This window comes from Engystomops pustulosus, chromosome 6 (assembly GCF_040894005.1).
Source record: "Engystomops pustulosus chromosome 6, aEngPut4.maternal, whole genome shotgun sequence".
In the NCBI taxonomy this organism is placed as follows: domain Eukaryota; kingdom Metazoa; phylum Chordata; class Amphibia; order Anura; family Leptodactylidae; genus Engystomops; species Engystomops pustulosus.
The window spans coordinates 115,489,219-115,515,864 of NC_092416.1; the positions used below are offsets into that span (position 1 = coordinate 115,489,219).

A 26,646-nucleotide genomic window follows, 5' to 3' on the forward strand; every position below is an offset into this window, starting at 1 on the left:
AACACTAGCCATACTGGTGCACTGCAACCAACAGACTTACAGCTAAAATAAGTGCTGATCACGTGACCTGCCCAGGCCCAGGTACAGGACATGTGATGTGGACATGTGACCAGCAGCCATTTTCTGTCCTGTGTCTCCTTCAAGGGAACACATTCAATGGACTGATTAAAGGGCCAGTAGCATTTTAAGTCTACATTACAGTGTACACTCACCGGCCACTTTATTAGGTACACCTGTCCAACTGCTCGTTGACACTTAATTTCTAATCAGCCAATCACATGGCGGCAACTCCGTGCATTTAGGCATGTAGACATGGTCAAGACAATCTCCTGCAGTTCAAACCGAGCATCAGTATGGGGAAGAAAGGTGATTTGAGTGCCTTTGAACGTGGCATGGTTGTTAGTGCCAGAAGGGCTGGTCTTAGTATTTCAGAAACTGCTGATCTACTGGGATTTTCACGCACAACCATCTCTAGGGTTTACAGAGAATGGTCCGAAAAAGAAAAAACATCCAGTGAGCGGCAGTTCTGTAGGCGGAAATGCATTGTTGATGCCAGAGGTCAGAGGAGAATGGGCAGACTGGTTCGAGCTGATAGAAAGGCAACAGTGACTCAAATCGCCACCCGTTACAACCAAGGTAGGCAGAAGAGCATCTCTGAACGCACTGTACGTCGAACTGTGAGGCAGATGGGCTACAGCACCACTCCTTTCAGCTGAGAACAGGAAACTGAGGCTACAATTTGCACAAGCTCATCGAAATTGGACAGTAGAAAATTGGAAAAACGCTGCCTGGTCTGAAGAGTCTCAATTTCTGCTGCGACATTCGGATGGTAGGGTCAGAATTTGGCGTCAACAACATGAAAGCATGGATCCATCCTGCCTTGTATCAATGGTTCAGGCTGGTGGTGGTGGTGTCATGGTGTGGGGAATATTTTCTTGGCACTCTTTGGGCCCCTTGGTACCAATTGAGCATCGTTGCAACGCCACAGCCTACCTGAGTATTGTTGCTGACCATGTCCATCCCTTTATGATCCCTTTATACTGGGGCAGGGGGCTGGCTATGTACTAGGGGATATGGGCTGGCAGGATATATACTGGGGGGGCAAGTGCTGGCTATATACTATGGGGCAGGATCCGGCAAGCTATATCCTGGGGAGGCTGTGACCAATTCATTTCCCACCCTCGGCTTATACTCAAGTCAATAGGTTTTCCCAGGTTTTTGTGTTAAAATTAGGGGCCTCAGCATAGACTTGGGTCGGCTTATACTCGAGAATATACGGTAGCTTATATTTTAAAGACATATTTGAATACGAATTATGTTTATTCCTGGAATACCTTTTTAATTGAACTGTAAAAAAGAATAACTGCACCATAACATTTGTTTAGAAAGGAATGGATTCAAATTGTAGAGATCCAACTGGTGCAGGGAGTATATTATATGTCTTTTTACTTAATACAGAATAAGTGTAATGTTTCACCTCGAAATCCTGATACTGTTCTTCCGTCAGAGACTTCTTTGCCACCACAAGAACTCGGAGTCCCTCTCTTGCCATATTGCCACACTAGGAAGGGAGAACAGCCAGTTAGATCCAGGAGCCTCTTACTACACATACCTGGCAAACATTGGATGTACTAGGGATGTGATACGGTGAGGTGTAGCATAGGAAGATGGAGCCATCTTGATCAATGTTAGAGATTTTCTGAATCATGGACATTTCTGACATTCAGAGACTATGAGGGAAAGTGCAATTAGTGGGGTCAAAAACTTGAGGAGAATTCCTCCTCATCTTTAACTCAACAAGTGACAATTCCAAAGTTAGTGAGAAGGTACTACAGTCAAACAGCGCTAGCCAATGACAACACAGAGCACACACAATATGAGGCAAAACAGCAGGCATGGTTAGTACACTCAGCAACCTTGTGGCAGAGCTGAACTTTATGAATGATATTTCAATTGGACTAATGTCAAGAACAACAGATATTGAATTTTAATGGTTTTTGCCGTTATAGATATATCAAAGGCTGAAAGTCCAGGATTTTAGCAACTCTCATCAACACCTTACTGAAGTCCAGGATTTCCTTAATCCTGCACTCATGGAATAATCTAATTGCGGTGGATGATCATCTCACACTATAAAATGACCTGAGAAGTGTTATCTACATAGCATTTAATTCTGCCCTAGGTGTTTAACCCCACTACTAGTTTTTGATTTTTAAGTAAGAAGGCTGCCATTTACATTCAATAGCTATAGTGCTCCCAGCTACTATTTTTCCCCTCTAGCCGGAGCTCGCAAAATTATTCTTATTGCTCTCCTATAGTATTCGATCTCCATTTGTCAGTGTCCAGCACCACAACCACAGATCCTTCCAATGAGACTATGTCCCAGTTCAGGCCAGCACCAATGCGTTATTCCCTATTCATCTTCGATTGCTCTTATCATACAATGTTGCTAAAAGGAATATGCAAGCAGATGGTGTAGTATGCTCCAACAAGTTTAAAATTTATTTAGTTCATCATACTCACAAACATAAAAGTTTAAAATGCGCAATAAAATTTAGTAGCGGGACGCTAGCTCACAAGTCCGCCCAACCCAGGGTTTCCCTCCAAGGTTTCTTCTGGGGCGCCAGAAGAAATGAGGGGAAATATGAGGAGGAATGAGGGGAAATATGCAAATACATTTTCCAGGATGGAATAAGGAAAACATTGCCACTTTTAGCTACCTTGCAAGGCAGACCTTTAACATCAAGCATGACTTTAAGGAAGCCTAAAGCCAAGGTGCAGTATTAAAGCCAAACCAGTATATCTTTTCCAGAAAGAACAGATTCCCAACTGTAAGCTGCACTGCTTCAATGTGGCTGCATCTTTTCAATACAGTGTACGGAACCTGTTTAGCTGTAGCTGGATTAGAGGGAAATGAGAACATGTGGTGAACCCTTTTAAAGGGAATCTGCCAGCAGTTTTGACTTTACAAAGCAGCACACCTTAGCAGCACACCTTTGTGTGTTAGTAGGACTGTTAGCAGCAGAACTGTGAAAAATACATTCTCCAGGATTTCAGCTAGACTTGAATCTCTGTGGAGTGCTCCCCTTTGCTCTGAGTATGGGCAGTAACAATATATAGAACAGAATATTGCCCAAGGCAAAAATGGTTTTCCCATCTCCAAGTGTTATTAAAATATAACTTTTATTCTGATGTTTAAAATTAACCAAAATTAAATTTGAGCAAATAAATTGTTAATTAAAAACCGAACGATGTGTGGAGATTTGTTATTGTGGTCAGTTTCCTAGTTTGAATACTTGTACCCTGTGTAGTATTCTGTAAAGGGTAGTAACAAGCTTCAGTTACATATAGTTACATATATAACAGAGTGATGGGGCTGGAGAGAAGGTTGAGTGCAGATAACTCAGTTTGAGGAGACTGTTACAGTGCTCCAAGTCCAGCTACAATCTTGCAATATAAACCCAATTTTCACAGTCCTGCAGCTATTAACAACAAACACACACGGCTACACAGCTCTTTATGGCTGTGACCCAACACTGACTACCAGTAATTTAGACCATAAAACTTTGCAGACTCCCAAGTGTGTCAGACATTTCTCTCATTGCAAGCCATATACAGTTGTCAGTTTTTCATTTTGAGGGCTTGCTTTTAGGGGTGTAAGACTTTCCACTTACTGACACTAGCAAAATCTTACAAAGAGAGGCAGATTTGAAACACAGCCTAATCTTTATGGATTTACCCTTAGAAGAGCAACTTCAGTGGAATAGAATTAGAACTGCTCAGAAAAAGCCTAACAGAGACTGTATAAGAGGATTACCATTTATCATCATATATGATGGTTTATAATAAATAGCTGTTACAAGTAATATGCAAGAATTAGCTTCACCTACCTCCTCCTCTAGCCAGTCATTATATTGCACAATACCAGCCATCACAACATCAGCTCCCTTCATGTAAAAAGTAATCTCTCCAGTGGAGTCCTCCTGCACAGAAAGGGTTAATAGATATGAGCATTAATAACCTGCTTCTAAAATTATATATTTGTTATAGTTTAAATAATGCTTTAGGTTCTTATAGGAACATTAGGCTTTGTTCATCCTGAGCTTCATGGTGAGTGAATGCTTAAAGGGGTTGTCCACTTTCAGAAAATAATTGATATGGTTTGTGTAATGAAGAGTTCTACAATTTTCCAAATACTTTCTATATCAATTTCCCAGGGTTTTCTATATCTCAGCTTGCTGTCCTTCTATAGAAAGCTTCTATCTTTACTTTGAGCGGATAGCTCAGGTACATGAGCTGTTCATATTATATGCCTCTGATTACTCTCTGTGATACATAGAAGTTTTCTATAGAATAACAGAAACCAGAGATCTAGAAAACCATAATGAGTGTAGAACTTTTCATTGTATAAACAATTTCAATTATTTGCTGAAAGTTGACAACCCCTTCAATATGATCAGTAATGTGATGTTGTTAACTGCCACACAAAATATTCTACAATTTGATAAAAGCATTTAGTACTCAAGGGAAACCCTAGCACATAACACTCTCCATAGTGGAGAGACACATGCTAGCAGCTACCCTGAGTACCATACTAGTGATAAGAGGTGACTAGGTTAGAGCTGGTGGAATGGGCCATGGGGGAGCGGTTATTATTGAAGGTGTTTAATGACATATGTAGGAAATGCTGTGGAGTCCAGCTTCCTGCACACTAATGCTGCCGTAGAAAGCCTTACTAGCTGCTCCAACATAAATAGCATGTCAGCGGACCCCGTGTGAGTCACTTCCTCTGCCCAGGTTCAGGGGGAGGTTAGAACTTTCTCATGTTTACAGTGGATCACATCAGTGATTGGAAGTCACTGAGCCATTGGTAGCACTGCACCTAAACCAGTCCCCCCCAGCCGAGTGAGGTCCAGCCATGACAGCAAAGACAAAACAAATATTGAAGAAAGTACTATGGTGATCTTCACCATCTCACATCGCCAATTTACTAACCTATCCAAAATAAAGAGTGGACACATTGTAAGTACTTCCAACTTATCAAAGTGGCCTGCACCATGCGAGTTTCCCTGAACATCTGTCGCAGTCGTTCCTGGCGAATGTATTGCGCACTACAGTTACGGTGCAGAGCTCCTAATTAACATATATTTCTAATCACGCTGCTGGGATCCAAGGTGGGACTGGTCTACCGGTGGGCCCTGAAGCTTGTTACCCCCCCCCCCCCCATCACTCCGCCCCAGGAAGAGATAGAGGTGAAAAACAAGATGGTGCAGAGAGCTATTAGCTCTCTGCATTAGCACTTCTCCCCTGTAGCTGCGATGGCGGCAGGCGCGTAGTGATGATATCATCATCTACCGGCATCACAGCTGGAGAGGAAGAGGAGAGTTACAGGGGAACAGGGAACGGTGAGTAAGTGGCGTTTATTTTTTTTTAATTAATTTCAAACAAGGAAAAGAGTGTGGGGGGGGGGGGTATGAGAGAGATGTGAGGGGTCACAATATGACTGGGGTGAAGCCCTGCTAGATGTCAATGAGTAAATACTTTACTGTAAAAGCATGCAAGAACTGAAAACTTGTGCTGAACCAAGGGTATGTGCTTTGACCATTTGCAATGGTTTGAATTGCAGGTGCATATATAGTTTTAGTACCTTTAGTCCTTTTACAGAGTATTTGTTACACTGGGAACAACGCAGCAAAATCTTTGTGGAGAGAATTATTAGGTCAGGACGAAGTGCAAGCAAGAATTTTAAAATTGCTTTATAAATAAAACAGACTTTATAAGAAAGCTAAATAGCGTGTTATTCTGCAATGATCACATCCTTTATAGGACAGCAGAAGAACATCAAATGAAGCTAAATAAAGAAAGTATGCACAATGATTCAAATCATATTGGTAATCTTATAAAACACAAAGATGACTTACAGCTTTTAATAGGTACTTACCCGTACAATTATGCCCATTCTTTTGCTTTCATAGGTAAAGGGAAAGATCTGCAGAATGGTGAAGTTCATGATTTGGCCACCAGGTGTCCTCAGCTGCATTGAAGACTGGTCCCTTCCAACCAGCGTCAGCCCCACACTCTCTGTCCATTGTACCAAGGCCACCTATGAGCAGGAAAGGTGAAAGGTCACAACTATGGAGTCAGCAAGGTGATACACTGCAGGAGACAATGGGGCTTTATGAGTGGTTATGAAGAAACAATGGCTGGCTGTTTCTGTGGAAAGCCAGCTGCTATGTGGGAATGAAAACTTTTTTTACTTATTGGGACAGAACTGTCTGGTCTACATATGGGAATGTCTAAAACAGCATAGAAAAAATAAGGATTAAAAAGGCAAATGTACTTAATGACATGATGACCATAATAGGGTTGTCTGGTCCAGTTCCACAGAAACCATCATAGGTGACATCACAACCATAGCGCACATCTGCTATAGCCTCTACCCGGCTAGATTCTACCGGTGATCATGATTTGAGGATTCCATTCCTGGTTCTCTGCCCTGCACATGTACTACCAAGCCTTCCTATTATTTGTCTTACATGTGTTAAGATTAATGACAATGCCCCCCATTTGTTTAATGCCACGTCAGCATAATTCCTTCAGATTAAAAGGATGAAGCTTAATTAAACAATAGTTTATACGTCTCCACTTCCTTCCTGAGCCTGAAAACAATGCAGATGTTTACACAGGATAAAGAAAGGCAATTAATACCACATGTCTCAAGTAAATATGTTCTGAGAAATCCAGGAAACACTTCCCATGTCCCAATAAATTTCTCACCTCATTGTTAAGGCACGCTCCCCTTACTCAAAAATCAGGACAAAACCTCTGATCAATCATTAGCCTTATTTCAAAGCCTGAGCCAGATTAAGGCCACTTCTATATATTAAGATCTGCGGTGTGGCCAGGTTCCAAAACATCACATTTTTTCCCTCAAAGCTAATCATTAGTGTTAAAGTTAATGACTTTCACTATGAACAGTGCCTGTCGCAATGCACAAACATGCCACAAGGGGACACTCACATATCACTCACTAATTATCATTATGTGCTATATGTAGATTTTGTTGTGGATTTATAAAACTATTTACAGAAAAGAGTTGAAGGTGAGTTCAATTGTGTCATTAAAAAAATGAAACAATTTTCTAATTACCTTTCTGAATATATGTTTAACAGTTTTTGCTTAAACTGGACATAACCTTCCATTCCATGGTAAAAAAAAATCCATATAATATCTGTGTGGTATGGGCTTGTTCTGTACATGGTATATGTGTGCTATTCATTTCCTGATCCCCCATATTCTCCAAATGTAGGGATCAGATGCAGTGTGAACAAGCAGTCACAATCTTTATTTATACAGCAAAAGCTGTACTTTGTTTATAGTGTTTAAGTATATACAGGCGGTCCCCTACTTAAGGACACCCGACTTACAGACGACCCCTAGTTATAGAAAGACCTATCTGCGCCACTGTGACCTCTGGTGATGTTCTCTGGATGCTTTACTATAGTCCCAGGCTGCAATGATCAGCTGTAAGGTGTCTGTAATGAAGTTTTATTGATAATCCTAGATCCAACTACAGCAAAAAAAAAAAAAAAAAAACTACAATCGTCACTGGGGCAAAAAATTTTTTGTCTGGAACTACAATTATAAAATATACAGTTTCTACTTACATACAAATTCAACTTAAGAACAAACCTATGGAACCTATTTTATATAGAATTGAATTCCAATATTATATAGAAAAATTACAAAACCCCCTAATATTCTGGGTGGTAGGAAACACAAATAAACAGTTTGTCATAGGTACTGCTGTGATGTACCATATTCAGAGAGCGCAGCTCTATGAGGCCTGGTCTGTATACAGCACATCACATGATACCTTGCAATGCTAGATCAGTGGGTGTGGGTGTGGGGTAATATGCTTTATCTTAGCTGTGCAATATATATTTCCCGAGTCTTACAAGTAAAAAGGGTAGAATTTACAGAGATTTTTACTAAAAAATAATATATAATAAATAATCATAAAAATTGGACAACCAAACAAACCTAAGTTCTGTTTGATAAATCTATTCACATATCTATCCACAAGACTGAGTTATTTGAGTGGAATAACAGGACAGAGTTCTTGAGGCCCTTATCTGCCATCTACTTGTATCCATTTACTGTAGTAGCGGACGGCTCTGCCCAGGGGGCTGTAACAGATAGCTCAGGACTGGGGTTTAGAGAGGAAACAAATTTAGGAAATCCTGCTTTCTCTCTCAGGAAATGAATTTTATGCCAACTGGTAAAATTTGAAGGTAAGAAGAGACAGAATAAACAATTTAGTATTTAATTCAGAATATCACCTTCCTGGATATTGTAGTAGGAAAGTAGTGCAGAACCAACACATATCTTTATGGACATAACAGGAATTAAAGAAAGACACAGGTGACCACTTTTGATACTTCCTATGGATAGTCCATAAATATGTATCCAACAATAAAAGGGGTTGGCCATCTTGATGGTAAATCATTTTAAATTGTGCCCATTTGTACCTCCCCCCACGCCAGACTCCTTCTCTTCTCCCACATGTCTCCTGGCCTCTAGGATGGTGCCCGAGTAGGTGGGATCAGCCGGGCGCCATCTTCACTGTGACATTGCTCTGTAAATGTGCAGCGTTTTGGAACTGTGCACCTCCTCTCACTGAGCGGAGACGCAGCTGTGAACATTCACAGCGTAACACTGGCTACTTTGCGGGAGCAGGACGGGAGAAACATCACGTGTTCCTCCAGTGAGGGAGATGGCCAGGACAGACTGCACAAAGCAGGAGAGTGAAGATGGAGAAAAGGAAGCCGGATTGCACAGGAGGATTGGGACTATACTGAATAGTTTCTTATGAATGTGACAATCCTTGTTAGCCTGCCCCAGTGCCCTACAAAAATATTTTAAGTGACCAAAGCCTTTAATGTTTGAACAGTAATGCGTAATTTTACCATGAGTTCTTCTATACAGCAAATAACTGGAGACAAATGTCAGGGCTACGGACTGAATTCTGCAAATTTACTTTACCTCATCAGGGCTTGAGGCCTGGTAAACGCGACAAGAATCTTCAAATTGTCGTTCTGCTTCAGCCTGATCCGTCACACCATTGGATTCGTAGGAAGGAGTCACATTGTGACACAGGGCTATCCCTTTCACAGCTTCATAAACGCGGCTGCTCATAGTCTTTCTCACCTTGGTGGTGGTGCCTTTCTGTGCAGGAGGATCTTGAGAGGGCTGGAGAGAGATCAATAGGAGAACACATCATGACAGGACAGCATCCTAGACACTTTATATCCTAAAATTCTAAAAGTTGAGGGTGCCAAGATGATTCTACAATCAGAAGAATAGTTGAAGAATGACTATTACTGCCTATTATCACAACATCAGACTGTATGGTGTCTGCATTTCATACAACGCTGAGCTGAGAACAGAACTTCAAGCATCATAGTCTTGCAGTGATGGCCAAAAGTATCGGCACCCCTGCAATTCTGTCAAATAATACTCATTTTTTTTTCCAAAAGATTATTGCAATCAGAAATTCTTTGGTATTATTATCTTCATTTAATTTGTCTTCAATGGAAAACCACAAAAAGAATAGTCAAAAAACCAAACCGGATATAATGCCACACCAAACATAAATAGGTGGTGGACAAAAGTACTGGCACTGTTTGAAAAATCATGTGATGCTTCTCTAATTTGTGTAATTAACAGCACCTGTAACTTACCTGATGCACCTAACAGGTGGTCAGGGCCGGTTCTAGAGAAAGTGGGGCCCTGGGCAAAACTAAAAGTGGGGCCCCAAAATAAAACTATTTTATGACCAGTCACAGTCAGCAAGAGGCTCCTTTAGTATGGTAAAACAAACTGTAATATGGGAGAATTTTATAGGAGATAGATAAATGATAGGGAGATTTATGGGCAGCATGGTGGCTCCGTGATTAGCACTACAGCCTTGCAGCGCTAGTCAACATATGCAAAGATTTTGTATGTTCTCTCTGTGTCTGCGTGGGTTTCCTCCGGGTCCTCCGGTTTCTTCCCACACTCCAAAAAATTACTGGTAGGTTGATTAGACTGTGAGGCCCATTGGGGAGAGGGACCGATATTTTCTGAAATACCCCATTTTCAAAATTGCATCAAAGATTTTATAGACATAGGCGCCTTCATGCAATTTTGATTCAAATTGAAACATTTTATTAAAAATACTTAAAATTTGACTTTGATGGCAAAAAATTTGATCCAAACATGGACATTTGTAGAGTTCACAAATGTGCCCTATTGATATGTTCACATGAATAAATCCACATAATATCACTAAAACTGTAATAACTAGATATCTGCTTTTCAGCTAGACATTTTTAGACAGTCACAACCTGCAAAATATATCAATAAAACAGAATAAAAAGTAAAGGCGCCATAAAACCTATAGAATTTTGAAAGCAGACAACCAGGCGATGCATTTGGCAATTAACATTCAAAATTTCCTCTAAAATATGTACAAATCCAGATACTTATATAAAGAAAACATACTTTCCTAAACCAGTAAGATGTGAGGAGATGATACAGACCCCGCATGTGTATATTCACCAAAATATGCAGCAAAGGGAACTGCAGAAAATTCACACAGATCTATCATTGTCTGTTCCTTACACAATGGTCCCCCAAATAAATAACTATATATCCATAAACCGAGCTAATGAGATAATAAGTCACATTTAGATGTGCGCCATTGTATTAGCCGCACAATAACAGAACCCTCCGCGCTTCATAAGAATGAGAGTGAGAACATCATAACATCGGTGGAAATAATGGAGGATGATGGGAAATAAAAACTTTATTCCAGAACATGTGTGTGTTTTTGGTGTTACATATAACTTTATGGACATGTTCTGGTCGCGGTGTAGTCACATTAGGCGAAGAGGATTGAATGTTCATCGTATCAGTCATTTTTCCCAACAAAAAAAACCTCACAAAATAAAAGGGAATAAGAGAGAATGGGCCACATTTATCACTTTTGTGCGCCTAAGTGTAGTAGTTGCGCCTAAATTCTGGCGCACTGTTTTCCAGAATTATCACAAGCTACAACGATCTGTGATAAGGTAATTTCCTGCCTCTTATTAATCACTTTACTTTAACACAGTTTAGGCACAATTTTGGCGCAGTTTAGGCGCAATGTTAGATTCGGGCAGTTACATGTCATCCTGCTACAAGCTCCTCCCTGCTTCTCCCACATCCCAGCATGAAGATAACACTCACAGCAGCACCCAGGTGTGTGACACCCAGCACCCAGTGACCTCCTCAGCAGGTGCTTCTCCTGGAGGGGATCCCCCAGTGCTGGTCTCCTGCTGCACCCTTGTAATTCTGCACAGTATCCCCCTCAGACACACTGGTGATACTGTGCAGAATTACATGGGGGACACTTGTCAGTACTATGTGCAACATTCTGAAACGTTCTCTTCTCTCTTGCTTTGAGCTCAGGATTCTGCAGAATGTTTTGTAAATAGAAGGTGATGAAGTGTAAATAGAGTCTGCAGCTCCTGTCTGCAGAGTATCTAATGACTGTATTATCTGTACTAGTGTCTGCAGAGTATCTCATGTATGTATGATCTGTTCTAGTGTCTGCAGTGTCTGATTGAGCTTTGCTGCTAGAAATGAGCTGTTCTGCAAAGGGGCTCAGTGCTTTCTTCTCAGTTAACGCCACCTTCGGGCTGGAGTGTTTTTGTGCCCGTTTTGCGCCTAAATGAAAAGTCGCAAGTGATGAATATCATTAGGCGCAGCAAAACATCTGGATTGCTAGGATAAATTAGGGAAAGCTGGTTATTTTTGCTGCGCAGCTAGTTTGGCATTTAGTCGATACATGTGGCCCAAAGTGTGTTCTTAGATTTGCATAGAGAAGGGTTAAAAACATGAATATTAGTTGATATTATCCTTTCTCAAAATGTAGTACTAGTAACATATAAAGTGAATAATATTTCCATTATCTGTGAGGTGCAGCAGCTCCTGTGTGCAGCAAATGCTCCCGCAGCCTGATGGCTAAGAATCTGGAGATGGGGGCTACACTTCAGGGGGCTGTATCTCTGGTTCTGTGACTCATAGAACCTCACTTCTTTTTTCCTATGAAAGAAGAGAGTCTCCTCTTTTATATGAATCTAAATTTGTTTTTCTGAAATGTAGGAAAACGGAGATATTTATATATAAAAATGGCACCTGATATTCTCACTTTAAACCTGAGGCAATTGCCACCTTTGCCTACCCATAGCGCCGGCCCTGCAGGTGGTGGCAATAACTAAATCCCACTTGCAGCCAGTTGAAATGGATTAAAGTTGACTCAACCTCTGCCCTGTGTCCTTGTGTGTATCACATTGAGCATGGAGAACAGAAAGAAGACCAAAGAACTGTCTGAGGATTGAGAATCAAAATTGTGATGAAGTCTGAGCAATCTCAAGGCTACAAGTCCATCTCCAAAGACCTGAATGTTCCTGTGTCTACCGTGTGCAGTGTCATCAAGAAGTTTAACCCCTTAAGGACACAGGGTTTTTTCTCTCATTTCTTGCTCTCCACCTTCAAAAATCCATAACTGCGATCATACCAAACCAAAGAAAGCTGAGGTGTTATTTGGAGCGCACAGTCAAAGTCTTAAAAACTGAGCCCACAAGAAAATCCATAACTTTTTCATTTTTACGTGTACAGACCTGTGTGAGGGCTTATTTTGTGCGTAACAAATTTCACTTTCCCGTAGTAGTATTTTAACATGCCGTGTACTGCGAAGCTGAAAAAAAAATTCCAAATGTGGAAAAAAAATTTAAAAATGTTTTCCACATTTGGAATTTTTGTCCAGCTTCGCAGTACACGGCATGTTAAAATAACATTACAGGAAAGTAAAATGTGTTACGCACAAAATAAGCCCTCACACAGGTCTGTACACGTAAAAATGAAAAAGTTATGGATTTTCTTGTGGGCTCAGTTTTTAAGACTTTCACAATGGCAGTTTGGGGAAGGCACCTGGAGCAGTTTGCCAAAGAATGGTCTTAAATTCCAGCAGAGCCTTGTAAGAAACTCATTGATGGTTACCGGAAGCGGTTCACAGATATTTTGTCTAAAGGTTGTGCTACCAAGTATTAGGCTGAGGGTGCCAATACTATTGTCCGGCCCATTCTTGGAGTTTTGTGTAAAATGATCAATGATTTGACTTTTTTTTTCATTCTCTTTTGTGTTTTTTCATTGCAGGCAAAATAAATCAAGATATTAATACCAAGAATTTGAAAACGAGCATTATCTGACAGAATTGCTGTGGTGCCAATACTTTAGGCCCCCCACTGTAAATGAGTACTCTCACTCAACCAAACCAGTTCCCTACACAGTACTGAAGAGATGCAGCCACATCGAAACAGCGCTGTCTACAGTTGGGAGTCTGTTCCATCTGGAATAGATATACTGGTTTGGCTTTAATACTGCATCATGTCATTAGGCTTCTTGAAAGTCATGCTTGTTGTTAAGGGGCAGTCTTACAAGGTAGCTAGGTAGTAAAATCTATATTTAAATGAGCCGTTGCCATGGGATATAGTAGTGTCACACTACAATTTTTCAACGTGGCTTGTATTATGTCTCACAATGCTGCATATAACCATAAGATACTTATTGGTCATCTGGATACAGCATTAGGAGATCTTTTTCTGTGTAATGCCGAGTATCACAGAATATTGGTGGCAGAAGGTTGGTGGCAGTTTATACAAAATCCTCAGGACAGGTACGCTTTAAACAGTCTGTAAAGCCAGATCACAGAGGGGCTAGCATAATAAAAGTTGATTTTAAAAGGAAGGAGGCAATGGCTAACAAATATAAGAAGATTGACATGGACACGGTGCCTGGATCTATGAGGAAGTGTCCCTGATTTATCATGCTTCATTTTGATGGTAGATTATCTTTAAAACTACAAAACATTGCAATACATTTGGCTAAACTCCTGCAATACCACACATTCTCTGCTTTATGCCAGGGCTGATTTACATCACTATTGTGCCTCCAAACCTGATGCATCAGTATTGTGCCTCCAAACCTGATGCATCAACATTCTGTGTCCTAACCCCATGCATCAATATTGCGTGCCCATACCCGATTCATCAATATTGCGTGCCCATACCAGATTCATCAATATTGCGTGCCCTTACCTGATGCATCAATATTGTGTGCCCTTACATGATGCATCAATATTGTGTGCCCTTACATGATGCATCAATATTGTGTGCCCTTACTTGATGCATCAATATTGTGTGCCCTTACATGATGCATCAATATTGTGTGCCCTTACATGATGCATCAATATTGTGTGCCCTTACATGATGCATCAATATTGTGTGCCCTTACATGATGCATCAATATTGTGTGCCCATACCTGATGCATCAATATTGTGTGCCCATACCTGATGCATCAATATTGTTCTCCCCAACTTTCTTTTGTTATTTCATAATTCAAAGTTTTTGGTCTGACCAATGGAAATCTGATTTCTGTCCTCATTTACAGATCATTCAGTATTTCTCTCAGAGGGCTATATACCAAATGATATCAGCAATAATCGTAATGACCCATATTGGAATATTTGTTATTGTAAAATAGACTGAATAGGATATTCTGACAATACATGAATATATCCTTTTTGTAGACTATAGGGTTGTTGATATATCATTTGTGAATCTGTGGTTTGTAAATGGTTTGCTTCTTTATTTGGGAATAAAATATAACATTCACAAGACTATGAAATAAATGACTGGCAGTAGGAGCTGGATCAAATGTTCATAATAAAGCTGTCAGGTTATACGCTGCATTAGAAACACATTTTGTGAGTGACCCTCCAGTCAGGAGCCAAGCAGTCCTTTATAGATATGATTAATGGAAATGCAAACCAGATGTTGAATGTAGGACTGCCCAACGCGTTCCTGGGAGATATTTGAGACTATTTTTAGTGTTTGCCTAAAAACTCCTGGTGTGATTAGACAATGACTTAATTAGGCTGGTCATATAGCGGACACAAGGCTGTGCTTCCTGATCTGTTAACCTCTGGTGTCAGAAGGAGCACTAAAAAGTTTCACTTCCAGGTCAAAAGGTGAATGAATGGAAATAGTAATGGAAGCTATGAATCAGATCTACAGTGGAGGGAAATGCTTCTCATTACACATAACAGAATCAGCCTCTTAATACACTTCTCAACAGCTAAACAAAATTGGGGGGTCCAAGATGCTGGATGCGTAATAACCCGCGCTCTGCTCTCAAGTTACACATAAATCTCATACAAGCTTTCATGTGACCGATTACATTGTTTGATCATACAGCACACATGGGCTTAACTGCAGCTCCTGAGCAGGCGCCGATGAGGCCATATATAACACAAATCACTTCTCACAGTTATTACACACATGCAAACATGTCAGAGCCACCCAGTAGCCCTGTTTACTACAGTTTTGTTTTCTGAGATAAAAAAAATAACATTAAAAGGTTAACAGGAGAAGCTGCAGAAGCTACTTTTTTCAATGCCTTAGGGTGGGATTCAAGACTTCACAGAAGTGTGCAGTGGCTCTGTGTGCACAAGGCAAAGCTGAAACTGGGCAGGGAAGTCAACTCTTCATTATAAATAACTGAGCAGTGCTACGTTTTTAATTACAAGCCTTAGTAAGAAATTCTGTGCTACGTTTTTAATTACAAGCCTTAGTAAGAAATTCTGTCACTTATGGTTCTACAGCTTCTGCCTGTTGTCTGATCAGAAAACAAAATTATCTACACTAATTGCTTCACCATTTCATCAACCGTTTTTTAGGTCTATGGATGTGTTAAGCAAAATAAGAACTGATGTTTGTAAAGTCTCTTAACATGCAAAATTCACAGACTGTAAGAACTAAAATCACTTAAAGCTTGGAATATGAAGGCGACATTTACACAGTGGACGTACCTGTGTGTATACACTAAATATGTGACTCTGCACTTCATCCATTGAGTCCATTCCATAAGCCACAGTGCCCAGGTGAAGACGTTTGAAGACCATCTCATTCTGGGTCAAAGTCCCTATAAGATGTAGTATTAAAATATAACCTTATTCAAATATGGATCAGAAGAAACGTGAAAAGAAATAAAAAAATTATATAGGAATCTCCTATAACTTTTCTGACGCACCATTCCCCCGGTGAATTTACTTATATACATAGTAAATACTATCAATTAAACATTAATATTACAATACATTGGTTCACAGTGTAGCATAGACCAATCTACCCACACAGCCTTGGCTCTCACCGGTTTTGTCAGTTAATAAATAGGATATTCGTCCTAGCTGCTCTGGGATTGTACTGGACCGAACTACTGTTCCTGGGATCTTGGGGTCCCTTCTAATCATCCAACTGTAGACAATTTTTCCCATGTCCAGATTGACCCGCAAGCTGTATGATGAAGATTACAAAGGGTTAACAGGTGCTACAGTGGTATTTCGTCGGTTATCACTTGCAGCATGTTTTGACAAAATGTGGAAGACCACTGCTCTACAGGGAGTAGGAGTTATTCTTTGTTAGAACTGCACCACGGCTTACATTATGGACAGAAGAATGGTGGCAGATATTTACAAAAGGGATCTAAAAGTGTGAGTATAGTTAAACTATGAAATGCTCTCCCCAAGAGGCAGTAATGGCAGAAACGATGGCAGCATTTTAAAAGTGATGCTTTTTCAATGACAAAGGGCATTCACAGTTATAACTATTCCAAGAATGAATGTTGCTCAGCACAGGTCTGATGAGGGTTGGACTTTTGGTTTGGGAACGGTTGATCCAAAAATTTTCTAATTGTCATACATGAAAGAATTTCCTTCCTGATAATAGGTGTTTGTCCCATAGGGGTGTGCCATCCGTTGAATCGGTACTTGTGCTATTACAGGTTATGCATGATGAAATTGTGGCTTTTTTCAACCATATTATTTACCATCAATGCACTTACTCCTTGTGAAGTACAGGTTATCAAACATTAGTGGTCACTGCACCCCTCAGCCCCTACAGTACATAAATAGCCACTATCTCAAAGGTTGCTGTCCCTAAGTCAGGGCTGGGATGAGGCATCTTTTCAAATATAAACACATATTATAATTTATATATATTACATACACACACCACAAAATATAAATATATACCATATAATTCTCCTTTTCCATGGCGTCCCCCATGACGGCCCCAACTGGAGATGTACCAGATTACCAGTACTTCTAGGGGGGACAACTGCCTGCAAGACCTTCCTACCGAAGGCCTGGTCCCTGGCGCTTTGGACATCTAATCTGTAGTGTCTAGCGAATGTTAACTGGCTAGACCAGGTAGCTGCTTTACAGATATCTACTAGAGAAGCCCCACGTTTTTCAGCCCATGAGGCTGCCACCCCCAAGGTTGAGTGGGCCCTCACAGTCCCTGGAATGTCCATATTTTCAGCATCATATGCCTTTTTGATGGTAGTTCAGATCCAACAGGCAATAGACGCCTTGGAGGCTTTTTTCCCCTTGTACTGCAGGAGGATGTTGTCGTCCTTTCTCCAAGGTCTAGAGATGTCCAGGTATTGGAGAAGACATCTCCTCACATCCAGAGTATAACATGCTGACTCCTTACTGTTCTTTGGGTTCTGGCAAAAAGAAGGTAACACAATTTCTTGATTGCGGTGAAAACTGGAAGACACCTTGGGTGCGAAAGTCTTAACTAGAGTTAGAATTACTCTATCTTCCAGAACTCTAAGATAGGGCTCTCTGAGGGAGAGAGCCTGAATCTCCCCTAGCCATCTAGCTGAGGTTATGGCTATAAGGAAGGTCAGGTTAGGCTTCTAAGGTCAGTATACTCTAAAGGCTCAAATGGAGGCCCCATCAGGTGATTTAAAACAAGAGACAGATCCCAGTTTGGAATGTTTTGTTTTAAGCTAGGCCTTAACCTGGAAGTAGCTTTCACGAACCTCTGGATCCACTTGTGCTCCGCCGGGGTGGTATCAAAGAAAGCACTAAGGGCCGACACCTGGACCTTGAGAGAACTTGTCTTCAGCCCTTTATCAAATCCTGCTTGCAGGAAATCCAGTATTTGCGATATGTTAGGGGACAACTGGTTAGGAGGAACTGAGCCGCAAAAGGACACGAATTTCATCCATATTCTGGAGTAAATTCTGTGGGTGACCACCTTGCGACTAGCTTTCATCGTGGAGATTACCTTGTCGGATAGCCCCTGGGCTATCCTTTCAGGATCCATGCAGAGAGCTGGAGAGCCTGAGGATTGGGATGAAGGACTGGACCCTGGAACAGGAGATCGGGACGAGGCGGTAGCAGGAATGGATCTGCCAGTGCCATCTTCTTAAGCCAAGGAAACCAGTTCCTCTTTGGCCACCAAGGAACGACGAGGATAACTTCCGCCCGGGTTTTCCCTGATTTTTTTGTATGACTCGGGACACGAAAGGTATTGGGGGAAAGGCATACAGTAACAGCCCCCCAGGACTGGCTGAATGCGTCCCTTTGGCTGAAGGGAACTGTGGGTTCCAGAGAGAAGAAACGCGGGAGCTTCGCGTTCTTGCTGGAAGCAAACAGGTCCATTGACGGATGTCCGCACCTCTTTATTAACTGAAGGAAGATGTCCTCGTTCAGACACCACCCGTTCTGATCGGAAGTCTGCTGCCTGATTTTCTTCTCCCTTGAGGTGAATGGAGGAGAGGGATTGAAGATTGCCAGGATCCAGATTTTTGGTTCCCCCTTGGTGACGTAAGTAGGCCACCCCTCAGCATTTGTGTGCTGGATCTTAAGGTTTCTAGCACAGCTCTTAATTCCCGATAATTTGAGGAACAGGATTTTACTGAATATGGGCACAGTCCTTGAACAGGATGATCTGCAATAACCACTCCCCATCCCGACTGATTTGCGTCCGTCTGTATAACTAACTGGCCAAGGATGCCAGGGGATCTTTGTCCCAGGAAGACAGCACCCAGTTTTGTAGTGTCCTTGTGTGGCTTTGACTCCATTGCACGTACTGGATGCATGCAGTCAGGAGTCCAAGGATTCTCATCGCTTCTCTTATGGAGCAGCACTTCTTCTTTTGGAATGTCTTTACCTGGAGAATTAGTTTTTCTCTTTTTTCCAGCGGGAGAAAGGACATTTGTTGTGTGGGGTCTATTAGTACTCCTAGGAATACTACGTTCATGCTCGGGTCTAGGTTGGATTTTTCTGTGTTGATAATCCAGCCTAGCTGTCGAAGAGTCTTCATGGTGACATCTCTGAAGAATCAGCTCTTGTCTTGAGGCACTTACTACCAGAAGGTCATCCAGGTATGGAATGATGGATATTCCTTTTCTCAGGAACGCTACTACCGCGACCATTATCTTCGAAAAGGTTCTCGGTGCAGAGGATATTCCGAAGGGAAGAGCTTTGTACTGAAAGTGAACTTCCTCGCCTTCTGGTGACAGAACTGCAAACCTGAGAAACTTCTGCGAGTTGGGGTATATTGGGACGTGGTAGTAGGCGTCCTTCAGGTCTATTATGCACATGAACGCCTGGTGTTGGATTAGAGCTGAAGCGGAAGAGACGGTCTCCATCATGAACCTCCTGTAGCGGACATACTTGTTTAAGCCTTTCAGGTAGCAGATCATTCTGGACTTCCTGTTTGGCTTTTTTATGAGGAACAACGGAGAATAATGTCCTCTTCTTTGATGTTCCGGAGGTACGGGGATAATCACAACCAGCTCTATTAATTTCTGCACTTCTGTCCAGAGTTGAAGTAACAGATCCCGAGACGTAATTTGTGGGAGGAAGAGCGGTTAATTCTATCTTGTAGCCGTCCTGGAGGATAGATAGAATCCAGGGGTTTGACGTTATCTGGCTCCATTGTTGATGAAATTTCAACAGTCTTCCTCCCACCTTGGCGTCATTGCTTCCTGAAACTCGGGGTAGAGTTACTGGCACTAAAGAGAAACCCCCTGCCTCTTCCAGCTTTGGGGTAGCTCCACCTTCCTTGCTTACCCTTACCCCTAAACGACTGTCTCCTGTCTTTGGGGTCACGAAAGGAAGGTTTCCTCAGATTGGTCCTGGATTCTGGGAAGCCATTCTTCTTATCCCCCGCCTTTTCCAGGATGGTGTCTAATTCAGGTCCAAACACGTACTCTCCCTCGAATGGGATGCCGCACAACTTAGTCTTAGACCTGAAGTCTCCACTCCACTGACGCAACCAGAGGGAACTTCTCACTGAGTTGGATAGAGCTCCTTCCTTGGCACTAATCCTCACCCCTACTGCTGAGGCATCCACGATGAAAGCTGTGGCTGCCTTCAGGGTTGAGAAGGTATTAAGCAATAGATCCCTTGGGGTTCCATCCCTTACATGCTTCTCCAACTCCATTACCCAGTGGAACAGGGTGCGAGCTACAGACATTGTAGCGATGTTGGACTTTAGGTTCAACATGGAACACTCCCAGCTCTTTTTCAACAGGCTATCTACCTTTCTATCCAGAAGGTCCTTCAACTGGGTAGCGTCCTCAAAAGGCAAGTAGGTCTTCTTGGTCATCTTGGTGACTGAATGTCCATCTTAGGAGCTGAGTTCCATAGCCTGGCTTCCTCTTCATCAAATGAAAGGCGGTTTCTAAATTCTTTGGATAAAGAAATTTTATTTTCCGGATTCCTCCATTCTTCCAGAATCAGATCTTTGAGTGTGTTGTTAACCGGGAATACACGCCTCTTCTTAACTTTAAGCAGACCGAAAAGTTCATCCTGAATGGACTGCATCTCTTCTACCTCCTCTATTTTCAAGGTATCTCTTACAGCCTTTAAGAGGGGCTCTAAGTCTTCAGAGGCCAGTAAATACCTTGACTCCATCTTATTTGCAGAGGTGGAGGGGGATGTATCAAACTCCAAAGAATCCCTGACCGTAGCTCCTTCAGAGTCTACTATCCTCTGTCGCTTTTGAGGTGGCTCCTGGGGGGGTAAAGGCAGCCAAAGATGATGAAACAGATGATTGGACTTCCTCCTGGATAAAACTGCGCATCTCATCCATGAATTAGGTCCTTTCCTCACAAAGCAAATTATCCAGGCATTTTTTGCACACAGGTTTCTTATATGCACTCGGCAGGTTTTCTAAACACATGTTGCATTTTTTATGAGCCGTTTTCTTTCTTTCAGAGGAGGATTGCTCCTTAGCACAGCCTTTTTCCTTGGGATCCTATCGAGGAGAGGAGAGCCCAAATAAGGAAGTGCTATAAATGGGACATGCGGGTGACCCACCACCCTAACCCTTTAACCCCTACTGACAGGAGGTGGGGATATGAGGTCCAAACCTGAGGCCTCCGAATTGCAGGGTTCCATGCTCCTAGAGGGACTAAAGTAACCAGCCAGCCTAGAATGTAACAATAACAATTGAAAGCCTGGAGATCAGCACTGCAATGGTTAAAGGGTAGGATTTTACCTGGTACGGGTAAGCCAGGAGTGATCCACCAGGGTCTATAAAGTAAATGTGGCCCATGTCAGAATACACAAACATAGAAATACAGGTGTGTGTAGCTCAAAAAGATGCAAGGAAAAAACCGACCTGAATAATCGCCAGAAAAAACCTTAAGCTCGCAAGCAGCAGGTTAGAGGTATGCTCCGGTATGAAGATTAGACCTCAGATCAATGCGATTACCACGCTAGAGCCATTTAAACTTACCGCCCCGCGATCCTGCTTCCGGGTCGCGCGGCTTTGACGTCACATCTGGTTTTGTCACTCTACCGGAAGTCGTCGCCGCCGGGGCCGGTCGGAAGTGCGCGGGAGCGCGAAGACCGCGCGTTCCTGGTTTCCTAGGCTCCAGGAGCTACGGGCAGAGCCGGAGAAGACGCAGTTCCTGATGGGCAGAGGAAAGGGCCGTGACCCGACCGAGGCCCGGAACTGAGCTGGGTAAGGGATAGGTCCCGCGCCATGGTGCTCCCCCCTCACTGTCCCAATTAATGGGAAGCAAGGAGAGAATTTTCCTCTCTACTCCCTGCCCTGTGTAGGGACAGGAAGCCACTGGAGTGTGGATGCGGGGGAGGGGCATTTAACCTCTCTGCTTCCTGTCCCTACAGAGGTCAAGGGTCATCCTCCAGTTGGGGCCGTCATGGGGGACGCCATGGAAAAAAGGGTTACTCCATATGGCACATTTAGGTACAGTGTATATTTGCTAAATTATTGTACATTTGAAACTTTGTAAATTCTGATGGGTAAAAGGATTGTCAATAACATATTTTCTAACAGTTACCCCTCACCTGATGGGAATTATGTTAGAGAAGAGGAGCAGAAATCGGAGGATCTGTAGGTACCAGCGACCAGCAAAATGCTGAAGAGTCACCATGACCAGAGAGACAACCACCAGGGCGCTGAATAAGATCTTTGTCAGACAATTCACTTCCAGGTCAAAAAGGCCAATCTGTAACACATGATCAAGAGACTTTAAGTAGGGCAACATGTAAGGGAATGGTCAACAACTATTTAAACAATGTAGATATCATCCACACACATTGCTGATCCCCGGTTTAAAGATCCAGTTAGTGATTCAATGATATGATAAAGGAATTTTGATTGTTAACCCCATAGCGCAATAAGACGTACCCTTACGTCTTACTGCGCATGGGGGAGTATGAAGAGGGCTCACGGGCTGAGCCCTCTTCATACTCACCGGGCATTTGCTTCATAATGAAGCAAACGCCCGTCGCTAACACCCACGATCGGTGCTTGCACCGATCGCGGGTGTTAACCCTTTGATCGCCGCCGGCAAAGCTGCCGGCGGCATTAAAGAGCCGGCGGCGCGTGGGCACCGCCATCTTGGCTCCGATCGTCACTCCCCGTGACGTCACCGGGGAGCGGCGATCCGTTGCCATGACAGCCTGGGATCACACAAAGATCCGAGGCTGTCATGATCGAGGCTATCTATTACAATGTGCAATCTGCACATTGTAATAGATGGTATGCAAAATCCCCACATACTGCCATACTGTAGTATGGCAGTATATGGTAGGATCAATCAGACAACCTAGGGTTAAAGTACCCTAGGGAGTCTGAAAAATAGTAAAAAAAATAAATAAAAAAAAGTAAAAAAAAAAAAATTATATTAAAAAAACATAAAAATTCAAATCACCCCCCTTTCCCTAGAACTGATATAAATATAAATAAACTGTAAAAATCATAAACACATTAGGTATCGCCGTGTCCAAAAATGCCCGATCAAAATATAATTACCGTTTTTCACTGCGTGTAACCCCGTAGCGGAAAATAGCGCCCGAAGTCGCAAATGGCATTTTTTTGCCATTTTGAAAAATAGAAAAAATTCTATAAAAAGTGATCAAAAGGTCGCACAGTCCTAAAAATAGAAGCATTGAAAACGTCATCGGAAGTCGCAAAAAATGACACCACTCACAGCTCCATACACCAAAGTATGAAAAAGTTATTAGCGCAAGAACACGGCAAAATGAAGAATTTTTTTTCTGTACAGGAGGTTTTAATTTTTGTAAATGTATGAAAACATTATAAAACCTATCCAAATTTGGTATCCTCGTGATCGTATTGACCAAATGAATGAAATAGACCTGTCATTTGGGGCGCACAGTGAAAGCTGTAAAAACCAAGCCCACAAGAAATGGCGCAAATGTGTTTTTTCATCATTTTCACTGCATTTAGAATTTTTTTCCCGCTTCCCAGTACACGGCATGGAATATTTAATACCATCACTACGAAGTGCAATTTGTTACGCAGAAAATAAGCCATCACATAGCTCTGTACACGGAAAAATAAAAAAGTTATAGATTTTTGAAGGTGGGGAGTGAAAAATAAAAACGCAAAAACGAAAAAGGACCTGGTCCTTAAGGGGTTAAAGAGGTTTTCCGGAGGTTAAAAAAAAAATGGCAACAACAATAAAACATCACAACAATAATACTGTGTGAAAAGAATTGGTGACTAAACACAGAGTAGCACACAACATCAGTCCCATTAATACTTGGAGCTCAAATACAATACAAGATATTAATAAAAATAAGATATTTGCTTTTCTATTAACCATTATCCCCCCCCCCCCTAAAATCTGTACCTTACTACGTGGATTAGAGGCATTCATTACACTGCGCTGCTCCCGGCCAGTATAAATAACCACTCCGACCACCGTACCTGAAACACAACAAGTGCAAAGTAATATCATTTTCCATACTAAAGAAAGCAGGAAAAAAGAAACACTACATCTCTACATTCTCCTCCTGCCTATTATGACCCTACAATAAAAACAATACTTTGCTAATTACTTCTTTTATAGTGCAATTTTTTTATCGAATTGTTGCTTCAATGCTTCCCTGTGTCCGTGTCCAATATTTATTGAACGATCGTTTGTTAGTGTTGGTGTTGTGCTGCTCAGTGATGTGTCTTTTTCTCCTCGTTTTTAGCTTCAATTTTTCAGTGAAGATGGTTGATACAGGTCAAAAACCCATCAGCTATTTAAAAAAGGAGTCATCAAGAATAATTTTAGTCTTTATATATAAAGAAGAATCATGCTGACACCAAGCAGAAATGTACCATCAAGTACAAGAAAAGGTCTCTTATATATACAAAATCTAGCTTTATGCAATACACCCATTCCTGTCACCAGGAATGATAAGCAGATTTGGTTTTCAGTACCATCTTTATGCTGCTGTTACCCAACTACATACTTCCGCACGTAACATCACAAATACCTTGCTGCAAAACTCCAGAGATAGTCTTTCTGCTGTTTCTAACATCATGACCTCTCCGAGAAGCTTAATCTGTCTAAGCCTGAACTTGTCTTTCCACCATATGCCAACCAACCTAACCCTGACATCTCCATTTCTATTGGGGGTATCACCATAACCCCAAGGCAACAAATTAAATACCCTCATGCATAAAGCTCTGCACAATTCAGCACCTCCCTACCTCTCTGTCTTCATCTCAGACTATCGGCCGGCCCATATATTTCAATCCAATGATCTGAGATTACTTTGCTCCTTAATTCGAACTTCCTACTCACGTCTTCAGGATTACCCCAAGCAGCACCTATTCTCTGGAATGCACTACACTGATTTATCAGGCTAACTACCAAATTTCCGAACTTCCCCAAAAAGCCATCTTTTCAGGCAGGCATATTGCATTCCCTAACTGCATGTAACTTTCACATTCTTTTTTTTCTAATCCTTCACTGATTTCTCCATATGTCTGTGTAATCCCTCATCACTTGATACAATTAAACAAGTTTCTCTGCAGGCTAATGCACAGTGCATATCAACAGATGCTGGTAAGACACACACAGCTACGATCACTAGATGTGTAATCCAGGTGCCATTGCAGCCAGCGTCATTGCTTAGGCGACGACGCCTGGGTTATAGAGAGGAGTGGACACCTGATGCCAGCGATTATTCCTCTCTATGACCCAGACGCCTTTGCCTAAGCAGTTACGGCAGCACCTGGGTCATAGAGAACAGCAAGGGAGTGGCAAGGAGCCAGCTGTAGGGAGCATAGGTAGGATGGCACCAAATTATTTTTTGCTGTGACTACCTATCTACTGGGGGGGCATGTGCTGTGGGAACCTATCTACTGGGGGGCATATTCAAATTGCATGGCTCCCACGGAATTACACTTTGAAATATGTGGTATTCATGGCTCTCTCAGCCAAAAGGTTCCTGATCCCTGCCCTAAGAAATGGCTGAACCAAAGTTCAAGCACCTTCCTTGTCACTTCATTCTCTCCTCTATTGAGCAGGGCCCTCCTTCCAATTGTTTCATCTAATTATGTTTTGTTTGCTTATGCACCCCAAGATCTATATAGAGCTGCAGAATATGATCACGCTATATATATATATCATTATTATTATTTTTTCTCTGGGAACGCAGGCCATCACCCCAGCACAGAGCTCACCAGACAGGACTCAAGTCCTCCTCCTGAAGTCCCAGGCCACCCAAGTGTGCCACGATCAGTGCCATTTTAAAGCAACATATCCTTAACTGCCTGGGACTACAGGAGGAATGAGAAAGTGTGGACAGAGCTTGATTATCATTGAATCTGCTCCAGGCTTAGCAATTTTTTCTGTTCGGGGATCATGGAGAGAAGCTACAATGATAATCTGAATTTCTCAATATTATTTAAAGCTGTTACAAAGCAGGTAGCAATTACTGCTTAAATTGCAATGCTGCCACATTGCAATGAAGTGGGTATTTTTGGCATTCTGAATAATTTCAGCACTTTATCACTTAATAAAACTTTATTTCACATTACCTGGCTCCCGGCCAACAGTGTGTGGAGAGTCCAGGGCAAAGGGGGCAGCTGCAATAGCCTGTGTGGCTGTGTCGTCTCACGTCACCTCATGCATTCTTCCTCTCATCCACACCTGTCCCATCTGCTCAATGCTCTCATTATACAATCAGCAGTGATTTTTTTGCTAGTTCACCAATATTTATTAGATGTCATCAATTTTTTTTTTCTAACAGATGAAAGATGAAGTGACTTCACGTCACAGTTGACATTCACATCATTTATAGAAAGCCCCAGGGTGACTGTGTGTCAGTTCCACTCTTGTGGTGTCATAAATGGAAAAGAAAAATACTAAAAACAAGTAATTTGAGGACTAATTTTCTTAATGACAGACTCAATTATTATCAA

At 41.9% G+C, this 26,646-nt stretch overlaps 1 protein-coding gene across 2 annotated transcripts in view; it reads right to left on the reverse strand.

Annotated features, from left to right (window-relative positions):
* Nucleotides 1–26,646, reverse strand: part of ATP9A (ATPase phospholipid transporting 9A (putative)) — a 94,239-nt gene that overhangs the window by 21,638 nt on the left and 45,955 nt on the right. For both annotated transcript variants that reach the window (XM_072110643.1, XM_072110644.1), the window contains exons 10-17: nucleotides 24,077–24,153; nucleotides 22,263–22,423; nucleotides 16,298–16,440; nucleotides 15,957–16,069; nucleotides 9,046–9,252; nucleotides 5,942–6,103; nucleotides 3,891–3,983; nucleotides 1,478–1,561 (exon numbers count right to left, since the gene is read on the reverse strand). In XM_072110643.1, coding sequence (XP_071966744.1) covers nucleotides 1,478–1,561; nucleotides 3,891–3,983; nucleotides 5,942–6,103; nucleotides 9,046–9,252; nucleotides 15,957–16,069; nucleotides 16,298–16,440; nucleotides 22,263–22,423; nucleotides 24,077–24,153 — 1,040 coding nt within the window. The remainder of the gene's footprint in view (nucleotides 1–1,477; nucleotides 1,562–3,890; nucleotides 3,984–5,941; nucleotides 6,104–9,045; nucleotides 9,253–15,956; nucleotides 16,070–16,297; nucleotides 16,441–22,262; nucleotides 22,424–24,076; nucleotides 24,154–26,646) is intronic.